General features: G+C 42.0%; 1 protein-coding gene across 1 annotated transcript in view; it reads left to right on the top strand.

The window, feature by feature from the left end:
* Positions 1-23,245, top strand: part of Zmat4 (zinc finger matrin-type 4) — a 327,753-nt gene that overhangs the window by 201,778 nt on the left and 102,730 nt on the right. Inside the window, exon 4 of the mRNA XM_051182141.1 lies at positions 179-335. Within this exon, the coding sequence (XP_051038098.1) occupies positions 179-335 (157 nt within the window). The remainder of the gene's footprint in view (positions 1-178; positions 336-23,245) is intronic.

Genomic DNA, 23,245 nt, shown 5'->3' on the forward strand with positions numbered 1-23,245 from the left:
GTTCAGTACTGAGTTGGTGGTAATTATAACAATGAAGAAAAGGAAAGGATTGCAGAACAGAGGCTAAGTGTGAGTCTAAGGTGGTCAGCAATGGACAAATGTCACAGAAATGATAAATCTCATGACATGGGACTTCAGCTCCTCTGTGACACTGCCTTTCTCCTTTTTCCCCATGCAGGGAAGTGACGCTGACACAGTGGATAAGAATAAATGCTGTACACTCTGTAACATGTCCTTTACCTCAGCCGTGGTGGCCGACTCCCATTACCAAGGCAAAATCCACGCCAAAAGGTTAAAACTGTTGCTAGGAGAGAAACCACCATTGAAAACCACAGGTATGTGTGGGAACAAATGATCCAGGCTGGCACTGAGAACCATACACTACATCTGTCACATGAGTCACCTCTCTTCAGAAGCTTTGTGGCTCTAATGGCAGGTGCCATTCAAAACCCACAGGGCTGGATCAGAAGGCCGGGGCACACCAGACCACTGAGTTTGGTTTTGGCAGCTATTGTTTACAACCTCCAGGCTGTGTGTCACACTTACTATATACCACGTAGGACACATGTCTGTGGTATTCTCCCAGGTTCAGTCTGTACTTTGCATGGGTACAGATGTGCACACAGCATAGGAATTGGGTTCCACCAATGTCTGTGTAAAGCCAGTACCATCCTTTACATGTGTGCTTTACATACAGCAGGGTGTTGTTATATGATCTGTTCTTAGTTTGGTGTAGGGGAGGCAGCAATGGGAACTTTAGTTTAGAGATGAGTGTGTGTTTATGACATTCCTGGCATCATTACTGGGGAAGTTGTGATTCAAACCTATTAACTTTCATCAGTAGTGAATATTGATAGCAGATTACTCGACCTTCTAAATGCTTAACCAAAGAATGTCTTTGAAGGTTTTATCAATTTGAGAGGGTGTGTGTGTGTGTGTGTGTGTGTGTGTGTGTGTGTGTGTCTCACACACATTAATAACACTAAAACCATTTGATTTATATCATGATGAAGATGCTATGTACTAGGTTATAATCCCAAGAAGTTAGGGGATATTTTTCATTATGTCTACTTTTGCATTGCAATTAAAATTTAGTAGTGCATCTTATCTGGCTGTCTAATGAATCGTGCATAAATCGTGGATGTAATTATTTTTAAATGGTATTTTGGAAACCAGAGAGTGTCTGAAACAATGCTTGGCTTTTTCTTCCCTGGAGTTTTTCTTAAGCAACAATCTTCTTTTGCTTAGCAAATAGCAAGGAATCTTTTCTTTCCCAGCTTAGTTTGAGCAAAGCACATTGTTTTCTTGGAGGTGGATGTGACATTCATGTGTAGAATGGTTTTGTCTGGGAACAAGTGTGGCTTATTTTGGAGCCTCTACGTGATGTGGCATTGATCAAGTGGTGCTCTATTGAGATGCTTGTTCTCTGAAAGGCTGGGGCACTAACCTTGTGACCTACACATCGTCAAATCTCTTAAAATAGACACCACAAAGAAACAGTCACTGGAAAAATTTTATCTGCTCTTTCCATGAATGAGTAACGAGCTGGTTTGTTCTCTTTGCTTTATCAGAACAGGGATGTTAAATTTCATTTTGGAAGTAGTAATGGGAGAAGAGGGGCTGTATATTTATTGCATTGATTAGTAAATGGGAAAAATGATTATTTCTGTATCAAAGCTATCACATGCCAAAAAATGATTCTTCAAGAAAACCTAGTATCAGATCATTTTTCTTAATTCAAATAATCCCAGAACTAGGACCCAGAACTCAAGGGTGACTTATTAACTCTCAATATATTTCAAAGATGGGGGCTGACATGACAGCTTAGAGGTTAAACTTAACCACCAAGCCTGAGAAACCTGAGTTTGACTCTTGCACCTCTGTGATAGAAGGACAGAATTTACACTTTGACCTTTACACATTCACTATGGCAAGCATGCCTCCCTATAAACAAATATAGGAGAAGGGGGAGTTTTCCAGAGACAAAATTCAGATCATCCAAAGTTTACCATCATTCAGTGAGTTGGCTCTTTCTAGTCATGATTCTAACTTAGCTGTGAGGTTGAGGAAATCAAGGAACCTGTTGGGGCAGAAGAGAATAGGAATGGGAAAGGATAGATTGCACTATCAGCTCCCATTGTAAATCAGGGGTCTAATTGTCATACCTTAGACTCTTTCTCCTCCACTTCACATTTTTAAGCATGCCCTCTCATCCATTTGCTTTGAGCAGAAAGCATCTTGGAAGATAGCAACCACAGACAAAATTGGAGTCCTGAGAAGCTAAACCAATTCTCATGACTGGAATGGTGCCAGCCATTAAGCACAAAAACATACAGAAATTAATTGGCACTGGGAGGTGTGGCCCAGGCTAAAGTTAGAACATGGGTGGGACAAAGTATAGCATGCCAGTGTGGCTGCAGAAAACTTGAGTGATCAAACAGGGCACCTGTAGTCATTGAGAGCAAGACTATGCATGCAATTCTGGAGTTTAGGGAAAATAAGAAGAGATGCCCATTGTCTTAGTTAGGGTTTCTAATTCAACAAAACACCATGACCAAAGAGCAAGTTGTGAAGGAAAGGGTTTATTTAGCTTACTTACACTTCACCATTATTGTTCATCACTGAAGGAAGTCAGGACAGGATCTCAAGCAGGGCAGGAACCTCGAGGTAGGAGCTGATGCAAAGGCCATGGACTGAAGCTACTCACTGGTTTGCTCCCCTTAGCTTGCTCAGACTGCTTTCTTATAGAACCCAGGACCACCAGCCCAGGAATGTCACCACCCATCATGGGCTGGGCTCTCCCCTATTGATCACTAATTGAGACAATGCCTTACAGCTGGATCTCATGGAGGCATTTTCTCAGCTGAGGCTCCTTTCCCTGATGACTCTAACTTGTGTCAAATGGACACACAAATCCACCCATTATGGTATATACTCACTTGTAAGTAGATATTAGCTGTAAAGTAAATGACAATCATGCTAAGTAACAAGGAGGGCTTAGGGTATGTTGCAAGGATCTCCCTGATAAGGGGAAATAGAATAGATTTTTCAGATGGATTGGGGACAGGTGGGAAAAAGAGGGATCATCTGGGTGGAGAAGGGAAAATGCTGGGAGAAAAGACTAGAATTGGGCATTTGGGGGTGACTTGAAAACCTAGTGCCATTGATGGAAGATCCATGGTATCTACAAGAGCAACCCTAGGAAAGAGTCCTAGTAAAATGGGGAGGGGACAAAGAGCCACAACAGAGCCATCCATAACCAGTCAAGGCTTTAGGTGGATGGATTGAGTGAGACACTGGCCCAGGCACAAGTGTGCCCTGTGTGCAGAGTGTTCTGGGACAATAGCCTAGTAGAACCCTCATCAAAGAGACCAGATATCATGCAGCAAACATGGAGGCAGATGCAGAGTCCTATAGTCATTAGGTGGAGCTTGAGGAGACCTGCAGAGGAGGAGGAAGGACCAGAGGAACCAGCCAGGAAGTGACACCAGGAGAATACAGCCCACAGAATCAACTGACCAGGACTCATGGGGCCCTGTTGAGGTCTGATCTAGGTGACCTGAATATATTTTATTGCTGATAACATGGTGGTGTTGTGGGATTTCTAACAGTGGGAGACGGGGCAAATGCTGACTCTTTTGCCTCCTGACTCTTTTCCTCCTACTGGGTTGCATCATCCAGTCTTGATTTGATAGTATGTACCTGATCTTATTGTAGTGTATTATGCTGTGTTTGACTGATGTCCCTGGGAGGTTTGCTATTTTCTGAAGGGAGACTTGGGGTGTGTGAATCTGGGGAGATGGGAGATGAGGAGAGAGACTGGGAGGTTGGGGAAGGAGGGGAAATTATAGTCATTAAATAATACGTGTGAGAAGAATAAGGAAAAAAAAAAGAAAAAGAGGGTCATGAGTGACCATCAGTTAAGTAGTAGGTGTCAGGCTGGAGAAGGACTTCACTGGGATGTAACCAAAACACAAACCCAGTTATTGTGAGGGCAAGAACCTAGAAGCTGGAGAAGACCCATGCCAGAGCATCCAGAGTTGCTGTGTGTTCCTTGCCTGGGAGACCACAGCCATACCTTGCAGACCACAGCCTTCCCAGCAGCAGCTTAGAGAAGGCTGAGTCCCAAGGTTTTCCTGTGCACATGTACACATGGGCCAGTACTGCCTAGTCAGCTTGATTGGCTTGGAATTATATCTGTAATAAAAACAAAAGGGGAAAACTGACATGTAAGACCCAGTCACCTGAACCAAAGTGTCAGAGAGAAGCAATTACCTGCTCAGGTAAGCCTCTTATGCTGCCACACGTCAGACCCCAGCAATTTCTGGGTAGGCATAATTAGAGTAAAGCTCCTTGCTTCTCTGTGTTACTTCATCTGATGGAGGTGAACAGTCAGGACCAGTGAATCACTGTTTCTTCCACCTACATTAGTCCTTGGATCACACATCAGCTGAGCACTCTGTGGAACCCACTGCCCTTTGAGGGGCCTTCTTCAGATGGGGATGTCTTTACTAGGGCTTTGAAATGCTTGACCAGCCCACTGGAATGCTGGAACACAAGCCAGTTTTGCATCTCAGTCTTTGTCTTGGAGTCTCTGGTCCAGACAAAGCACATGGAGAGATGCTGGGCTACCATGTGTTCACAGGGCCCAAGAACTTGGGGTACAGATTGTGTCCAATGGGAAGAGAGATGTATGCTGCCATATCCTGCTATTTGCAGTGAGAACAGAGAAACTGGGGTATGCAAAAAGAGGCCAGAGTGCAGACCGCTATCACTATAGCAACAGGACAAGGACATTCTAATTTACAATGGGGGAGGGGAGGCATACAGACCAATTTTAAGTAAAAGCAATGATGATTTTAAAAGTTAAAAAAACAACAAAAAGATGTTTGAACCTTCCCTCATTCTCCCTCACCCCCTATAGAGAAGAGAATCTTAAGGGGAAAATGCAAGATTTGAATGAACAGGTAATTCGCAAATCACAGTTTACCCTTTGGGCTTCCTTTTCTCCAGCCAGATTCTTGCTGAGTGTTGCTTGGTGCTGTGGAGTCACTGCAGGGCAAGATTGAGAGGTTCACTGATTTGATTGATAGCTTGTGGCAGAGCCCTGGGAGGCTGGGACAGGCAAGGAGATAGGGTATGTTCCCAGTGTAACCAGCATCCTGAGATTTGTCTTAGCAATGGAGTCCCAAAGGACTAGAACAGTCGTGAGTGGCGGTTATTGAATTCTAAAGCCAGGGTGAACTTAGTCTCCTGCAGCTCTAACAGCAGCGCTTGTGAGTCTGATTTGCACATGTTTGCAGGGGTGGGGAGTAGACCCCCAGATTTAGGGTTTCAGTCCATGACTTGAAATTCACATCGCACTTAGGCTTCTACTAGGGAGGTAAGAAATCACCATGGAATCAGAGAGGCCTTTGGAAGAACTTAGGATCCAAACTATAATACCATGGAACTCCTCTTTTTGGAGGATGAATAAAGGAATTGGGGTTGTTAGGTATGTAAAACATCAGTTTGGGGGCAAGTCTTTTTAAAAGCTTTCACAGGAAAGCTTTTATTCACAGCTATAATTGTGGAGCATGCGTTTTGTGTGCATATGTGTGTTTGTGCATATGCCCGAAAGCAACAGATATAACCAGGGAGTGGGCAGAAAACCAGAGAGTTAGGTGGGAGCTACAGAGAAGGAGGAGTCTGTTGATAGCCAGAGATGCTCCCAGGCAGAGTGCAAATGTGGGAGTTCTCAATGCAGGGTCTGCAGGCCACTTCTGGGGGCTTTTCTTCCAGCTGGGGTTCAGCCACACTTGCTGTTTAGCTTAGACTACTTTTCAAGGCCTGGCTGCAGGTAGCCTCCCTGACAGGCTGGCTGAACACTGATGTAGGAGCCCAGGGACTGGAGCTACCAGATGAATTTTATATATTCTGGTTGGCACAGTCTCTCCCCCTCCCCGGTTTCAGTCTTCTCATCTGTTGTTTTGTCCTACTGCTGTGCATATATTTGCATGCATCTCACTGTTCTTGCAGAGTGCTTGGCGAGGGAAGAGCTTGGTTCCCTTCCATGTTCAGAGCCTCTGATTTGTTTATCTGCTGCCTTGTCTAGAACACAAAAAGCCATTGCATTACATCTCCTAGGACATGACTTTCTCAACTATGTTTTGTGGGCTGAGGCAGGTCTTGGCACTTGGAGCTACTGGGAAGGTGGAGGTATTCTGGTGGGCATTCTAATTGTTGGAGGGGAGATCTGGGGACTTGAGGATGGGGAGGACTATGGAGCCATAATGTCACTCAAGGTCTGGGAAGTAAGCCTTGCAGAAAGAGGGACATACAGACACCAAACAGGAGCCAAAACCCTTGACTAGCAAGTGGAAGCCATAGGGAGCAGTCTTCAAGACAGAAACTCGGGATACCAGTATCAGGGCTGCCAAGAGGGTCTGTGCCTCAGGAACATAGAATGTTCTCTGTTACCACAGTAAAAAACAGTGATTAAAAAGCTGGAAGTTTCATACAAAACTAGGGCTTACACAGGAACCACTCCTCCCAGGCCTGTGGTACAGGATAAGTAACATCCTCCAGGCTGTGGGGTGTGTGATGGCTTCCTCCTGGGCTCTTCCCTGTTACAATGAGCCCATAGCTCTTGAATGTAATTCCCAAGTGGTAAGTTAGATGGCAGCAGGTCTGACATGGGTGCAGTCCAAGGGCATCATCGCAGGCTGCTGAGGGTGAAATAATGTTCTCCAAAGATACTCCCCAGGACCTGCACAGACAGGTTATGTGACAGGGAATCCAAGTTTCAGGTGGAATTAGAATGGTTAGTTCACCAACTTTGAAGCAATATCCTGGTATCCCAATATGATCACCACTGCATCCCAAAGTGGAAGGAGGGAGGCAAGGGTCACTCAGAGTGATGCAATAGGAGGGCTCCACCATTCTTCAGGTGCTGGTGGAGCTGGGGAAGGCAAGGACCTGTCTTCCTTACTGTGTCCTGAAAAATGCAGCGCTGACAGCGTAGATTATAGCCGGTGAGGTCCATTTCATGATCCAGACTGCAGAATGGTAAAATTACAAATCTGTATTATTGAAGTCATTAAATGTGTGAAAATTTGTCAGAGGCACAGTGAAGAACTGATAATTGGACTGACAGGTAGCTGACTTGTTGCTCTTATGTACGATTCACATTGTTGTTTTCTTGGAACCCACAGATAGAACCAGAGAGCAATCATGACTATGGACAGGGAATGCTGGAGCATCTGGGGTTATATCTTTATTTGGGTCTTATTCCTCAGGTTTAGTTACTCCCCAACCCCCAAGTATTGCTGCCATTGGTGACTATTTTTCTGTAGTGTATGTGCTGACCTCCATAGTATTGAGAGCTTGCACTAAGTCCTCCACGCTCACTACCTTTTCTCTTGCTTGGTTAATGTGCTTTCTCACATGTCATGGACAGATTCTGAATCCCACTCCTGAATGTACCTTCCCTGTAGTGATTCCACATCTGAGTTGTTTTCCACACCTCCTACTGTGTATCTAACTACCTCCCCCAAATCCTGGAGAGGATGCCATTAGTCTTTGGGGTCCCTTCTGGCTTTTAGAAATCTCAGAATACATTGTGGTCTTTGCATAAGCCATAGCTAAGTGTCAGTATTTACTAGTGGAGGACTTACTTTCTTGCAATTTCTTTTCCTTGCCATGATGATTATATGAGCTGACTATCATCAGAGAACATATCTGTCACATTATTAGAGCACCATAAATGGCTCTGTCCATTCCAGAAATGGTAGCGATTTTTATTTACTCTGTTCTGAACTTTTCTCTGGGACATAGAATTTTGCACATGAATTGTTCTATTGTTTGTTGTCCAAGGCAAATCCACTGGGTTAATGTACTTTGCCAGTTGGTCTATAAACTCACATCATAAAGGAGCCATATCTCCATGGCTATTCTGTATTCTGGCACATTCCCAGACACTAGCTTGACTGCCACAATTTTAATGGTAGAAAATGTAGAAAAATAGAACTTGGTGTTTAGTTCCTACATGATGACAAAGTCTGAGTGTAAAAATGTAGGCTTGTGTGCAGAGTCACAAAAGCATGACTGAGAAGATGAATCAGAATAGCCAAGCATAGTATGAAGATGCAGCTCAGAGAGAGTATGTATGTATATTTGTGTGTGTGTATATATATATATATATTTACATGTATGTTATGTATATGAATATATACACACATATAGCTACATCAACAATTGAAGAAAAAAAAGTCCATGAATTTTAGAGCAGCAGGGGATACTTGGAAAGGGTTGGAGACAGGAAATAGAAAGTGGTGAATGGTGTAATTATATTACAAATTCATGAAATTAAAAAAATCAATAAAAATACTTTTGGAAATCCAAGTGGTGGAGGCACACGTCTGTAATCCCATTACTCAGGAGGCAGAGGCAGGTGGATCTCTGAAATTAACCTGGTCTACAGAGTAAGTTCCAGGGCAGCCAGGACTACACATAGACTCTCTATTTTGAAAAACAAACAAAAACCAAAAGAAAATAGACCAAAATAACAACGAAACAAAATATAAACTTTCATAAGAAATAAAAATGAGTGACCCAGGAGAGCCCAGAAGCAGCATCACAGGGAGGCCAGAGTTTCAGGCCCAGGAGTGAAGAGTGATCACCAGGTGAAGCAACGGTGACACTTTCCAGCAGTAGCTTCCAGAAACCATTGCAAAAAGTTACTCTGGGAAAGAGCACCTGTATCCCAACCCATATCTATTGCCATTTCTCAGTGGGAGATTCCCTGATACTATATGGACTACTGGACCCTGATACTCAAACCACACAAAGACACAACTAAGAGAATTACAGCCCAATTTCCCTCATGAACATAGATGCAAAAACATCCAATAAAATACTGGCAAACTGCATTGAAGAACATGTCAGAAAAATCATCAACTATGACCAAGTAGGATTCATCCCAGAGATACAGGAATGGCTCAAAATATGAAAATCCATCAATGTAATCCACCCAATAAACAAATTGAAAGAAAAAACAACTGGTTAATCTCACTAGATGCTGAAAAAGCCTTCTACAAAATTCAACACCCCTTCATGATAAAGGTCTTGGAGAGAATAGGGCTACAAGGAACATACCTAAACATAATAAAGTCAATATACAGTAACCCAAAGCCAACATCAAAGTAAATGGAGAGAAACTCAAAGAAATACCACTGAAATCAGGAACAAGACAAGACTATCCACTCTCTATATATCTATTCAACATAGGACTTGGAGTTCTAACTATAGCAATAAGACAACAAAAAGAGATCAAAGGGATACAAATGGAAAAGAAGTCACACTCACAATTTGCTAATGATATGATAGTATACATAAGTGTCCCAAAAATTCTACCTGAGAACTCCAACAACTGATAAACACCTTCAGTAATGTAGCAGGATACAAGATTAACTACAAAAACAATCTGTAGCCCTTCTACATACAGATGACAAATGGGTTGGGAAGGATATCAGAGAAACCTCACCCTTTACAATAGCCACAAATAACATAAAATATCTTGGGGGTAACTCCAACCAAACAAGTGAAAGACCTGTATGACAAGAACTTCAAGTCTTTAAAGAAAGAAAAAAGGAAAGATCTCCCATGCCCTTGGATAGGTAGGATCAACATAGTAAAAATGGCATACCTACCAAAAGTAATCTACTGATTCAATGCAATCCCCATCAAAAATCCCAGAACAATTCTTCACAGACCTTGAAGGAACAATACTCAATTTCATATGGAAAAACAAAAAGCCCAGGATAGGCAAAACAATCTTGTACATTAAAGGATCATCTATGGGCATCACCATCATTAACTTCAAGCTCTACTATAGAGCTATAGTAATGAAAATAGCTTGATGTTGGCATAAAAATAGACAGGTAGGCCAATGAAATTGAATTGAAGATCCCGATATCAACCCACACATCTATTGAACACCTAATTTTCGACAAAGAAACTAAAAATATAAAATGGATAAAAGAAAACATGTTCAACAAATGGTGCTGGTATAACTGGCTGTCAACAAGTAAAAGAATGCAAATAGATCCATATCTATCATCATACATAAAACTTAACTCCAAATGGATCAAAGACTTCAATCCATCCACACTGAACCTCATAGAAGAGAAATTGTGAAATACATTTGAACGCACGAGCACAGAATACCTCTTCTTAAATAGACAACCAATAGCACAGGCTCTGAGAGTAAAAATTAATAAATTGGACCTTCTGAAACTGAGAAGCTTTTGTAAAACAAAGAACACAGTCAACAAGACATCCCTATGGAATGGGAAAAGACCTTCACCAATCCCACATCTGACAGAGGGCTGATCTCCAAAATATACAAAGAACTCAAGAAACTAGACATCAAACTACCAAATAATCCAATTAAAAATGGGGTATAGTTCTAAACAGAGAATTCCCAACAGAACAACCTCAATGGTGGAAAACACTTAAGGAAATGCTCAACATCCTTAATCATCAGGGAAATGCAAATCAAAACCACTCTGAGATTCCATCTTATACTAATCAGAATAGGTAAGATCAAAAACACCATTCACAACTCATGCTGGACAGGGTGTGGATACTCCTCCATTGCTAGTGGGAATGCAAACTTGTATGGCCAATGTGGAAATCTGTATGGTGATTTCTCAGAAAATTCAGGATCAACCTACCTAAAGACCCTGTTGGGCATATACCCAAAAGAGGCACATTCATAGCACAAGGACATTTACTCAACTATTTTCATAGCAACATTAGTTGTAATAGCCAGATCTTGGAAACAACCTAGATGTCTTCATCTGAAGAATGGATAAAGGAAATGTGGTACATTCACACAATGGAGTACTATTTAGCAGTAAGAAACAATGACATCCTAAAATTCGCAGGCAAATGGACAGAACTAGAAAGAAACATCCTAAGTGAGGTAACCCAAAATTGGAATGTACTCACTCATAACATAGTGTGTACTCACTCATAAGTGAATAGCAGATATAAAGCAAAAGATATGCAGTCTATAATCCACAACCCTGGAGAAACTTGAACTGTCTTCCATAAACAGATGGAAGCTGATGCAGAAATCCACAACTAACCAATGGGCCAAGCTCCTGGAGTACAATCAAAGTGAGGCAGGATCAATAATATGAACAAAGGAATCAAGACCATGATGGGGAAACCCACAGAATCAGCTGACCTGAGCTAGTGAGAGATCACTGACTCAGGTCTGACAAATGGGGAACCTGACAAATGGGGAACCAGACTCCCTTAATATAGGTGACAATGATGTGACTGGGACAATATGTGAGGTCACCGGTAGTGGGTCCAAGGGCTAACACTAATGCACAAACTGACTTAGTGGAGCCCATTCTATATGAAGAGATATCATGCTCAGCCTAGACACAGGAGTGTGGGGGTAGAGCAGTGCCTTGGTACTGCCTCAACGAGATGATGGGACAGACTTAGTAGATTTTCTAGGGGAGGCCTTACTCTCTCTGAAGAGCAGAAGAGAGGAGGGAGGGGAAACTGGAATAGAATGTAAAATTTAAATTAATAACAAATAAAAATGAAAGAGTAAATCTCAACCCTGGAAAGGCATCTTTACCAGTATCTTCCATGAAGTATAATGATTAGACTGTGGATGCATAATCTGAATGGTTAGATGGAGCTATGTCTTATATTAGAGGGTTCCTTAGTGCTCATGGAAAACATGTTGCTTATGGGCCACCTACTCACCTCCTGCTCTAGACATTAAGTTGATTGTGAATAGATAAAACATAAGGTATCATTTTAAGGCCAGGCTACAGAATGGAAGGGGACATGCAACTTTGCAAGAACAAGAAGCAAGTCTTTAGTGTGCTATTTTGGAGTTGAGCATTGCTATTACCAGAGAGCTTAATCTATCCTGCTGATGCATTGTCCCTTCAGGGTCCTGTTTCACCTGGAAGCTTTTATGAATGCATCTATCACAGAAAAAGTAGATCTTGAGCCCAGTGTTTTCTGTAATTCCCAAACATCGTTAGCCTGACAGTAATGACACTAAAGCTTGCAATAACCTTTCTTTCATTTTTGAAGTTGCTGTAGCGCCTGTTTTAACATCCTGGAAAAAAACACACCATCGTCATACTCCTGAGACATGCTTAGCAGGGAGCATGGTGTCATTTCCCCAGTCTTGCCGTGGTGCTTACCACAGTTGTTGGCACACTGAGGAAATATCTATTTGATGTGTAGAACTGGGAGCAAACATTAGAATAATGATAGATGTTTAAATATTGATGGCTTCATTTTCAGTTGTATAGCTTTGGTTAAAGTTTGAAGACAGTGGTGGGCCTACTTGCTCACTTTCTTGAGTTTCCTTACAAATAGATGGTGTAAATTGCAATCCAAGACACAAACACAGTCTCTGAAGGCAGACCCAGATTTAATTTCTGTGTTACCTATGTAAACTTTCACAAGTTCTGTTGGCACACCAGCCCTCAAATGAATTGTAGAAGGAGTACAAGGCAGAAGGTACATTCAGAAAACCCTGATGTAGTGTTCATCTCACAGTAAGTACAGAGTGACCATATTGTCCTACATAAATACACATAAGTATGTATCAGTAGCACATGAGTTAACTCATCATTGGTGAATAGGAGACACTGAATGCATCTGCTTCCAGAGCACCTTGTAGCTATTCCCACACAGGTGCTGAACTGTAAGAAATCTGAGTCCTCCCCCTTGATAAAGATCCACACTGAGTCTGAGCAAGGCAGCCCTCTCGCCTTCTAGTGTCAGTTCCCACACTGTGAACAGTGTCCTGGTTTTGCTTTCTATTGAGGATAAAGTCTTTGACTGTAATTTTTCATGGTGACATTGCCATTTAAAATTGCCCCAAGGGTTATACTGAAGTGTAGTTCAGTGTTCCTAAGGCAAGCAGGTAGAGATGACCTTGTAGAGAAAAATACAAGCAACAGTTCAGGTTCTTTCAAGCTTTAGTTAGAGCATAGGTGGCCATGTACTCACTGTGTGCATCAAGTAATGTATCATTAACAAATGCACAACAGGATTATGTGTTGATCCATTGATCAAAATGTGACCACAGCTCATATGAGCCTAGCTAGTCCTCTAACAGCACTGGCTCAAGACTGTTCAATGTTTTTGGCCACAATTGAAAGCCTACCATGAATAATGAGAAATGACTATGTATATACCCAGCAAGAATTACCCAACATTCATTTCCAAACATTAAGCCTCAAAAAGTCTGCTCATTACTCTGCAATGTTACAAAAACATTTGGGAAAAAAATCCTAAATACAGTTAAACTATGTGAAGCTGAGTAGTCAAACTCTAGCTTATTAATAAAACCGGTACCAAAGCTGGTAATTGTAAAGCAATTATTTCAGAAGCATCACACTCAGTGTTTCATTTAGTCTTTTGTGTTTTGTCATGCATAAAGCATAGTAATGTATTATTATTAGGACCATCTAACTGAAGAAGCAGCAGAGACCTGCAAGTGAGAAACTTGCACTGGGCACAGTCAGAACTGAAAAGCAAAAGCTGGGAGGGTTGCAGGTTCCAGAACTTTGCTCTGTGCTCTGGTGGTAAGCAAGGCTTCATGAAACTACTTGCCAGTTTTGGCTCACTTCATTACAGCAGTTCAAACTCTAGGGCTCTCACTAGGTGATTAGTAGCAGCAACACAGCCACAAGGACAGATATTTATAGTCTTGAAATGGATCATTTTTCATTTGTAGGGACAATGAACAGTATGGAAATGGAGACAAATCAGCTATGGTCTCTGCCACTCAGTGGCTGTGTGTGTGTCGACTGTACATTTCTGTCTTTGTCTTTATTCCCTGGGGAAAAGGCTTTAGGACTCATCCATGAATTTCCATGCGAGACACAGACTTGCTTATTTGAGTTCTCTGTGGGATGAATAAAGATCAGGGTATTCTAGGTCTGTTTGAAAGTTACATAAATTCAAATGTTGAATAATGTATGCACCCCAGGTTCCTTCACACCTCCTATTTGCATATAAGATTTTATATACCATTGCGGTTCTATCCTCTGATTCAGGTTGCTTGGATGGCTTGGCATAGTCTGTCTTGATACTTGTTTCCATAGCTGTGCACAAATATAAGAAATAGTTTTGGAGAATTGCAAATCATCTCATTTTCCTTTTCTGGGACCTGAAGCTTAGTGGGGTGGAATCATGTCTGTCCAGGAGGTGCAGGTGGTTGGCAGCAGAGGCTCTCTTCTCTTGTCATTATCCCTTGAGGACATTGTTTGGAGAAGCAGAGTAAGTAAGTAAGTAGTAAGATGATCAATTTACTGTGCTTACCCTCAAACTGTCAGCAGCAAACATAGTTAGTCTTGGGAAACTCACACAGAATGGAGTACATTGCTAGTCTGATTAAACTGACAGCAACTGTGATTTGCCCAGCAATGGTAGGATCCCAGGCCATGTCTAGTCTATGAAACTAAGAAGGCACCCATAAAGTAGGCATTATGCCTGAAATAATGAGTAGCAAACATCCTTATTCCTTGAAAAACCCACAGATCTTGAACACCAGCCTTAAAACACTGTGTTTCCTCTTGGTTTTACAAGCATTAACAAGAACTGTGGTCAAATGAGGTAAGCATTATAGTGTTCCATATTTACAAAAGAGATTTAAATTTTCTCTGACCATGAAGATTGGTGAAAAGGCCAGCACCAACCAGTGCCTGAGGTTCCTCCTCTCTCTTTAGGGCCACAGAAGCAGCCTGTAAATACACTCAGTTATATCTCTGGCTCTAAGCTTGGTCTACTTTGTGATTACATCACTAGCTGCCAGGTTACTGTTGGGTACTTCAACTCAACATACTGCCCACGAGGCCCCAGGACTTTCTTAGAAGTGGGTCTGTTCTCTCTCACTTGTCTTCCTCAGCAGACCTTGCACTGAGGGTGTTAACCTCCCCATTCCAAGCTCAGGAAGACAAGACTAATGCTTTCCCATAGGTGTTTCTGAAGAGCAACCCCCCACCACAATATCTACTCTGAACTGTTCTTAGCCTAAGAATGAAAAGTTTCTGTATTCAATGAACCTCTCCAACAACAATCCAAATCAAACCAAATTAGAAAAGGCTCAGGTTTAATGGCTAAAATGCTCCTAGATGATTTCCAACAACCCCCTCCCCCAGAGAGGAGCTGGAAAAGACAGACTGGAAGGGAGTGATCATGAGCATCTCTGGATCTCTGGGGGAGGGGTCATCTTGCGGTGGGCTTTCTGAGATGCAACAGGTTTTGGAGAGAGATGGGGGACAGGGCTCAGGTGGAGCTTCCACCAGAATATTCCAGACTATTTGGATATATGGATGCCAGTGACTAGAGTGAAGCTTCTGCCAGAAACCAGAGCTCTATTGATACTTAGGACCCTGCCTTTCCTCTCTTATCCTCAAAAGGCCTATTTGTTTCCTGACAATGGTCACAGCCCTCTTTGACATTCAGATCCCTTCCCATCCCATCCTACTCATAAATGCAGTGGTTCACTACACCCTGGGGTAAGAAAGCCAGGCCTCTGGTTTTAGCTTTGTGTTTAGAATACAGTAGAAAATATGCTAATTTTTATCAAGTGAGTCAACAGCCAAGTTGGCTCAGGGACACTGAAGCATATGATTTCTTTCTTTTCCCCTTTTTAACTCGGACAGCCTTTAGAGAAACTGCTTCTCTGGTGGATTTCCTGCTAAGTGATTTCTTTGAGTGCCTGGGAATCCAGGACTTTAAATTTAGCTAAGATTTTCAAGAGCATTTTGTTGTATTACCAGTTACAAAGGGGAGATTAAGGGTACCCTAGTAGGTCTTTCAGTCCCCTCTGCAGGCCACAATTCTGATTCTTTTTGTTAGCTAGGGCTATTGGCAGGATCCAGGAAGTTTGAGCAAAGGCCTCAGTACTGGGAAGTTAGGGAGGACATTGAAGTTGGCAGTCCCCAGTCATCTGTAGGATTGATTGCCACCAGTTTGCTACCTATAGAGATCACTTGCCTGAGAAGTGGGCACAGGCTAAAGCCCACTCACTCATCAGTTCTTCCCACGATTATACTTTGATATAAACTGCTAATCATTAGCCTCTTCACTTTGCTTTCAGCCACTATGGTAGCTGAGATCTGACTGCCTGGACTTCCCACTTTCAGTTAGCAAATCTAATTCATATAGAATATTGGAGCCTTGTCTATTCGTCCCCCGATTCAATCTTCCTAGTCCCTCATGTTCTCCTCTCTCTTCCTCTTCTCCCCTTCTCTTTCTCCTAACTCCCTCTTCATTCACTGTACACCCCCATCCCTCCTGCTCCCAATATGCTCAGGAGATCTTGTCCCTTTCCCTTCTGTGAGGGACCTTGTATGAATCTCTTAGGTTCCTCCTTATATCCTAGCTTCTCTGGTGGTGTGAATTATAGGCTGGTGATTCTTTGTTCTATGTCTAAAATCCATATATGAGTGAGTACATTCCATGTTTCTCTTTTTGTGACTGGGTTACCTCACTCAGGATGGTTTCAAGTTCCATCCATTTTCCTGCGTGTATCCCTTAACCTAGAGACAGGAGGGAGGTCCTAGGCCTTATTCAAAATAACTTGACAGATTTTGATGATCCCTCCTAGAAGGCCTCACCCTCCCAGTGGAGTGGGTGGGGATGGGATGGGGGTTCAGGGGACATGGGAGGATGGGAGGGAGAGAGAACTGGGATTGATATGTAAAATAATAAAAATAATTAAAAAAATATTGGAGCCGAGGAGGGGTTAAGGAGCTAGCTCTGGGTGTGAAGGCATTATATTACATACTTTTTCTTTTTTTTAACATAAAGGGGGAAGTTAATTCACACATTTAGCAAATCCTGGTGTTCAGCATTTGAGAATTTGGCTTTTCGAAGTGTTTATAGCATGTCTAGGGATGAAACAAGTTCACAAAAAGCCTATCTTATCCACTTGTTTCCAGAGAGTCCATTTCCTTCAAGTCCCACAGCCTGTTTGATTTGACAGTCTTCCCTGGTGCTGAAGTCTCACGTGCCTTCAGTTACCGACTACAGTCAACATGTATTAGCATTGGTCAGTAAGTACCTCTCATCAAAAGGCCTGATGTTCCTGGCCACTGGGCTTCCTTCTTTCTAGCCTCTTTGGAAAATAGATGGCCAACAGGCCACATTCCCTCCTCTCTGGTGTGCCTCAAATATTATTAAGTCATACTTTAGCCTCTCTTCTTCTGTTTTAAGTAGCTTTGACTCTTCAGCCTGTGAGGCTTTCATTCTTAAGCCATCTTGTCTGGCTCTCAAACACCCACCATATTATTCTATCAGGCATCTTGTTTGGCTTTGGATGAGTTTTGTGTCTCTAGATCAACAACAAAACTGTGGCCAGCTACATGAACACTCACCATCACACAGTCCTAACCTTTGCTGACTCAACTCTTTTCATGATAGGCAGCCATGCAAAACTAAGGGGCAGGCGTGAGCAGTGAGATGGTTTGGGTTCCAGTACAGATTGATACAAACATATCTTCGAACAGATGCAGAAGCCCTACAGTGTCCAAATTGAACAAAAACCCATATAAAATCACCTTATCTTGAGTTGTGAATTTGAGTTTAGTGTAGTTTTTAAAAAAAATGACACTGTTTTTTGTTTGTTGATTTCGTTATTTTCTTCTTAGAAAACATATAGACATTTTGTATAAGTAGTTTTGGCAACATAATACATATTTAATAAAAATAGTTCTGGGGAACTGGGTCAAAACATGTTCATTCTGGCACTGAAGTTCATGAGGTGTGCTATCTGCCTGGTACCAGCTGTGATACAAATGAGCTTGGGAAGATTGCTGTGAAAAGGGAGTCCATGCCATAGATTGTCACCCCATTGTGACTGTTGTCACCTGAGAGGCACTTGCAAAGTGCTAAAGCCTGCTGAGGTCTACCCTTACCTAAGGGGGTTCTGAACCAATTAGTCTTGTGAGGCTGAGGACAGTGATAGGTGAACTTGCCTTAGCTGACTCAAATACCCAGCCAAAACTGAGAGCCATGGAGTCCTCAATGCTAATTTGGCAAATTTGTGTATGAGACTTCCCATCATTTGGTGGGAGAGCAACCTGAGATTAACACACTAACAAAAGATGTGTATTCCTGGTGGGGGCATACCCTGGGGAGTAGATTTGAACTAACCGTTCTCTCGCTGGTGGTCCTTGGCACACACAGCCTCATGGAAAGAGATTATTTTTGTTCTCATGTCCTCAGCAGTGTATGCTTTGTGAAGGTCCTCTGGGAACTGTACTAACTTAATGATTTTTCCAAAATTTATCAGAAGAGTCTTGCCCAGCCTAAAAACTCCTTACTTAATGGCACCTGTCTCTGTTCACCAACCTTACGGCTCAATTTGAAAAGCAGTGACAGAAAACTGGGGCTCCACATTCTTAGAGATCAGGGTATCTCAGTCTCTAACACTCTGGCTGCTCCTGGTGTAATAATGTTGAGACCTGCCATGACCTGGAGCAGAGCAGCTCATCTGTGCCCACGTGATCTCATGACTTTCTAGAGTTGCTCTGAAGTTTTATAGAGCTAAGTCAGAATAGTGGCAACTCTCAAGTCTGTTTCCATCCAAAAAGCAGTCAGATGATCTGCGAATAAATATCAGCACTCTGTACACATGGTTAGCATTGTGCTTTTAATGCAAGTAGAGTCATTTTTCATAATGTGGAAACCATAAAGTATTGAGGTCAATGCTAACTTCAGAGTATGTGTACCAAGAAGCCCAATGCTGTAGTTACACAGAGAAGCCAGGAGCCCCCTTCTGTGGAGGGTAGGGGGAGTGGGTGGGGAAAAGCAGGTGTGGGTGTGGGAGTTCTGCTCAGAGAACAAGGCCAGGCTCCCTTCCCAGCATGACTTCCAAATGTTCTGTTTTTTTCTGGCCCCAGGCTGCAAGGCTGCCTCTCTCTTTCTCCAGATTTAGTAGTGGCACTTTATCCCGGCCATGCTTCTAGGCCTGATCACTATTCTCATCTCTGATTTCTCTATAAATATTCATGGGCTATAAGAAATGATCCAGGAAGCTGCTTCTCCAGTTGAATAGCTGATGCTGTAGGATAAGTAAATTATTCCCTACTCTGGAGTGTGGGGTATGGGCTGGGTGGACTGGGAGTGCTGAAAGAAGTAGCCAGCTGGTGCCAGTGCTGGTGTCAGCTGCACGGTCCTCCTGCTGCTCTGACCTTAGTTTCTGTGATCTAGGTAATGCTTCTGGCTTGGGACACTTTCTGGGGGCAGATGTTGGGAGGTGGGGAAGCAACCCGTTCCTGGCAGCAAGGCCATTGCACTTGTCTTGAATGTTGCCTCTTACCCATTCTAAGAAAGAGATCTAAAGACATGTCATTGTGTCTACAGGTGTCCAGTAAACAGATGGTTAGTTAATTTCTGCCCAAGCAGTAAGTAGCAGTTCAACCTTATATATGATTTCACTTTTTTTATGGATCCAAAAAATAGGAAAAATTCCAAACTTCTACAACTCAAGGATTTTAAAGTGTGCACCATTCTCACCAGAGTGGTGAAATCTCTTGTCCCACCTTGCCCTGATCAGGTTGTAAATCAACCTTTAGTGCAGGTTATCAAAGCTACACAGGCTACCTCATTGTCTGCTACTTAGCAGCCACCATGGGCATCAGATAGACTACTATGGAATCACATGGTTATGTACAAATGACCCTAAGTTTAATCAATAAAGGGCCCAAAGTGCAAGAGTAATAGGTCTGACCATTCAGACGTGTCAAATAACGTCATAAAGTGCATTCTCTAAAGGGGATGCTAAATGATCTCAATTGAATTTTAAAAAGAAAATTATAAATATCCTAAATGTGCTGAGATCTATCGTAGTAATGAGAAGCTGAACACATGAACATTGAGAGAACTGGAGGTCTTAGAAGTACAACTTCCATAGAAGCACAATGTTACAATTCTTAATGCATCTGAAATTGTGCTGCAGTAGGCACCTTCAGCCCTTGGGTCAAAAGAAATACCTCTCAGATACATTTACTAAATAGTTAGTTCTAAACAATTTTGTAAGTCTGTTTTAATGACTTGGCCAATGGAAAACAATACAAATCAAACGCAAGAAGATCTTTTCATTTTATTTTTAAATAACCTTTCTACCAATGAAGATCTTTGTCTGCCAGACACTGTATACAGCATCACAAACCTCAGCAACACACATGGATAACCCCTCATTGGTCAGTTAGATTAGTTCTGGATAACACCCAAAAGCCCAGCTTCCCAGATACAGGGAATGACTGAAAGGGACATGTCATCTAGTGTTGAAAATGTGGCTTACCTCGAGCAAGTGGCTCCTGTGGGATCCACAAGACTTTACCAGTCTTCAGATTTTAAAAACCCTCTAAGGATTTTGTATGAGCCCGTGTATTATTTCAGGCCAGCTCCACCAAGGGATTAGGAACCATAAACAAAACCAGAGATTCTGCCACTCTGAGGGATTGTAGCATCTTCCCTGTGCAGAATCTGCAGACCTAGTGTCAGGATGTCTTCTCTGAGAAAACACTTTTTTTCTGAGCAGGCTGCAGAGAGCTTTGTTCAGTGATTCTGTGTCAGCCATTATACCCAGTCAGGGGATGCCCTAAGAAAGCCATTGTTCTTTCTCACATGCAAATAGAGTTACAGAGACTGAATTGTTTTCCTTCTTTAGCAAGAGCATGCCATGTGCAGATCCAGTTCCTGGCATCTGAGATGGACAAGTAAGCAAACACATAATAACCCTTGTCCAGCAGAACTTACATTCTAAACTCTTGTTGGTATGAGAAAATTAATAAAAGGCTTTCCATTTCTATAGAATAGCCAGCCTCTTTTTCAGCCTCAAAGATCCTGCAGAAAATAGATGTACTTAAGATATTTAGAGTCCAATCAGTGACTGAAACTGGAGGGAATTACTCTGTAGTAATGAAAGCCAGTGATCTATGACTATTGTCTTAATAAGGACTGATAACATATTCATGCTGCGTGAGATAGGTGAAGAAGCAAGCCATGTTAGCAAACTGATTATGCTAAGAATGTTGACATACAATTGAGTTAGAATGACAGTTTGTGAAACCATCTTCCTCTTTGTTTATTTTTGGGAAATACACAATGGTGTATAACTTGAAACATACAATAGTGTTTAATTTATAGAGTGGCATGTGATTTGTTTTTTCTCTTCATGGCACAAGGAACATTATTTACTTCAGAGTCCCTCATATGAGAAGAGGAGAGGTACTTAACTTATCTAAATAATTAGAACACTTTTTGGTCTTTGAAAATGGTATGAAAACTGCCTTTCTCTCCTGGGTCTCCTGAAAGAAGACACGGGTACTCTTACATTATATTCTGATTACACTATTTTTTCCCAGGAAAATCAACAACAAATCAACAAATAAGTCATTGCAAATTAAATCTTCAAAGATTTAAGACTTGGTTGTGGTGCTGCAAGTTTCCAGAGTCACGTTTTCAAGTCTGTACCAATGCATGGTAGCATGAAATGCAGCCTACATATGATTTATAAAATACAAATGCTTGCCTCTGCACTGATGAGATTATATACAAGAATATTTGCTAAGATATTAATTTGTACCCTTACAATACTTGTAGATAGTTCTATGTTGTATCTGTTGACATATCATTTCATGAGTGATTTGGTTTTCTACCCTATGCATAATATAAACCATATCCTGCAGTTTATGTTCTGTCCTGAGGATTTCTCTAGATGATGAATACTTTCTTAAAACAGGACCATATTTTTTTCCTATTGCAATATGATTTTTTTTAAAAAAAAATATGGATGCACACATCACCTGTGATGAATATACCTTCTTTGTTAGATCTGGGAGATTGTTTTGTTGAAATCCTCAAAGCTTTCAAATTCAGCTTTCAGGAATTATTTATTTAAACATAAAACATACTCTCCAAGATAAAAGTGAGCAAAAAGTCCATTCCTTTCTCTTCCCTTCCCTTCTTCCCTTACTCCTCATCCCTTCTTCTTTCCTCTCTCCTCATCCCTTCTTCTTTCCTCTCCCTTCTCCCTCCCCTTTCTCTCCCCTTCTCTACTATCTCCTTCCTTCCTCTCTCTAGCCCCATCTCTCACCTTCTTCCTCCTTCCCTCCATCCCTTCATTTCTTCCTTCATCATATGTGCATCAAACACATCACAGGCAGTGTGCAAGGGACCTGAGTCTGAATGGATCCTCCCATAGGGGCATGGAGTTGAGTCAGATACCTGCAGTAGGATCTAGATAGCTTGGCAATGAAGCTGTAGATTTACAGTGACAGATATGCCTTCAGTCAGCATTTAATGATCCAGTCAGGTGTACTACTATCTATAGTATTGGGGGGGGGGTATGTGACAATTGCTGGAGTTACTATTATCATTAATTTGAGTAGAGATAAGAAAGAAGGTCCATCATAAGCATTGGAAATCAATTTCTTTTAAGGGAAAATGTACAATTTCAAATAATGCCCACTGAGAACAGATGCTGACAACACATCTTGGGCTTGATGTGTTGCATCATTTGGACTCATGATCCCTGCTCGAAACCAGATCTCACAATTGTGGGGCTGGTCATAGAGCAGATCTGGTCTTTGCTGTTTCCGATGTTGCTTCTTACTAGAATGTCCTATGAATGGTTCATCTCCTGATCTCCAAATTGCATCAATGGCCAATCAAGAACCTGGGACAATTAAACCAAGGAAGTAGAAAACTATGGCAACTTACAAGTGGGAAGGATTAGCATCATGGAGAAGATTGCCATTGTGAGAACACCACATGCTCTAGGTGGAACGGGTCCCTGGCTATGTCTCAATGGGGTGAGATCTTTGTTACAGTAGTCCGTGTTTCGTCACCTCAACATGAAGAAATCATTGAGAATAGTGAGCCTGAGAAGAGAATGGAGTGTAGTGTAAATGACTAGAATTCAAAGAGTGAGAGTAGCAGAGAGAAACTGAGACAGGGTGTGGGAGATGAAAAGAAGGGTAATGAAGAGGAAGACAGAGAGCAAGGAAGATTAGCAGAGAGAAAATCAGAACAAGAGAGAGAGGACCTGGAAGATGTGAGGAGGATGTAAACCTGGAAAAACTGGAAGGTGTTTTCAGTGTTTGGTTGGTGTTGACCGCACCCCCTCACCCCCGTGGTGGGGATTGGGGATAGAAGTAGGTAGCTACTCATTACTGCCTCAGGTACCATCTTT

This window comes from Phodopus roborovskii, unplaced genomic scaffold, assembly GCF_943737965.1.
Source record: "Phodopus roborovskii unplaced genomic scaffold, PHOROB, whole genome shotgun sequence".
In the NCBI taxonomy this organism is placed as follows: Eukaryota; Metazoa; Chordata; class Mammalia; order Rodentia; family Cricetidae; genus Phodopus; species Phodopus roborovskii.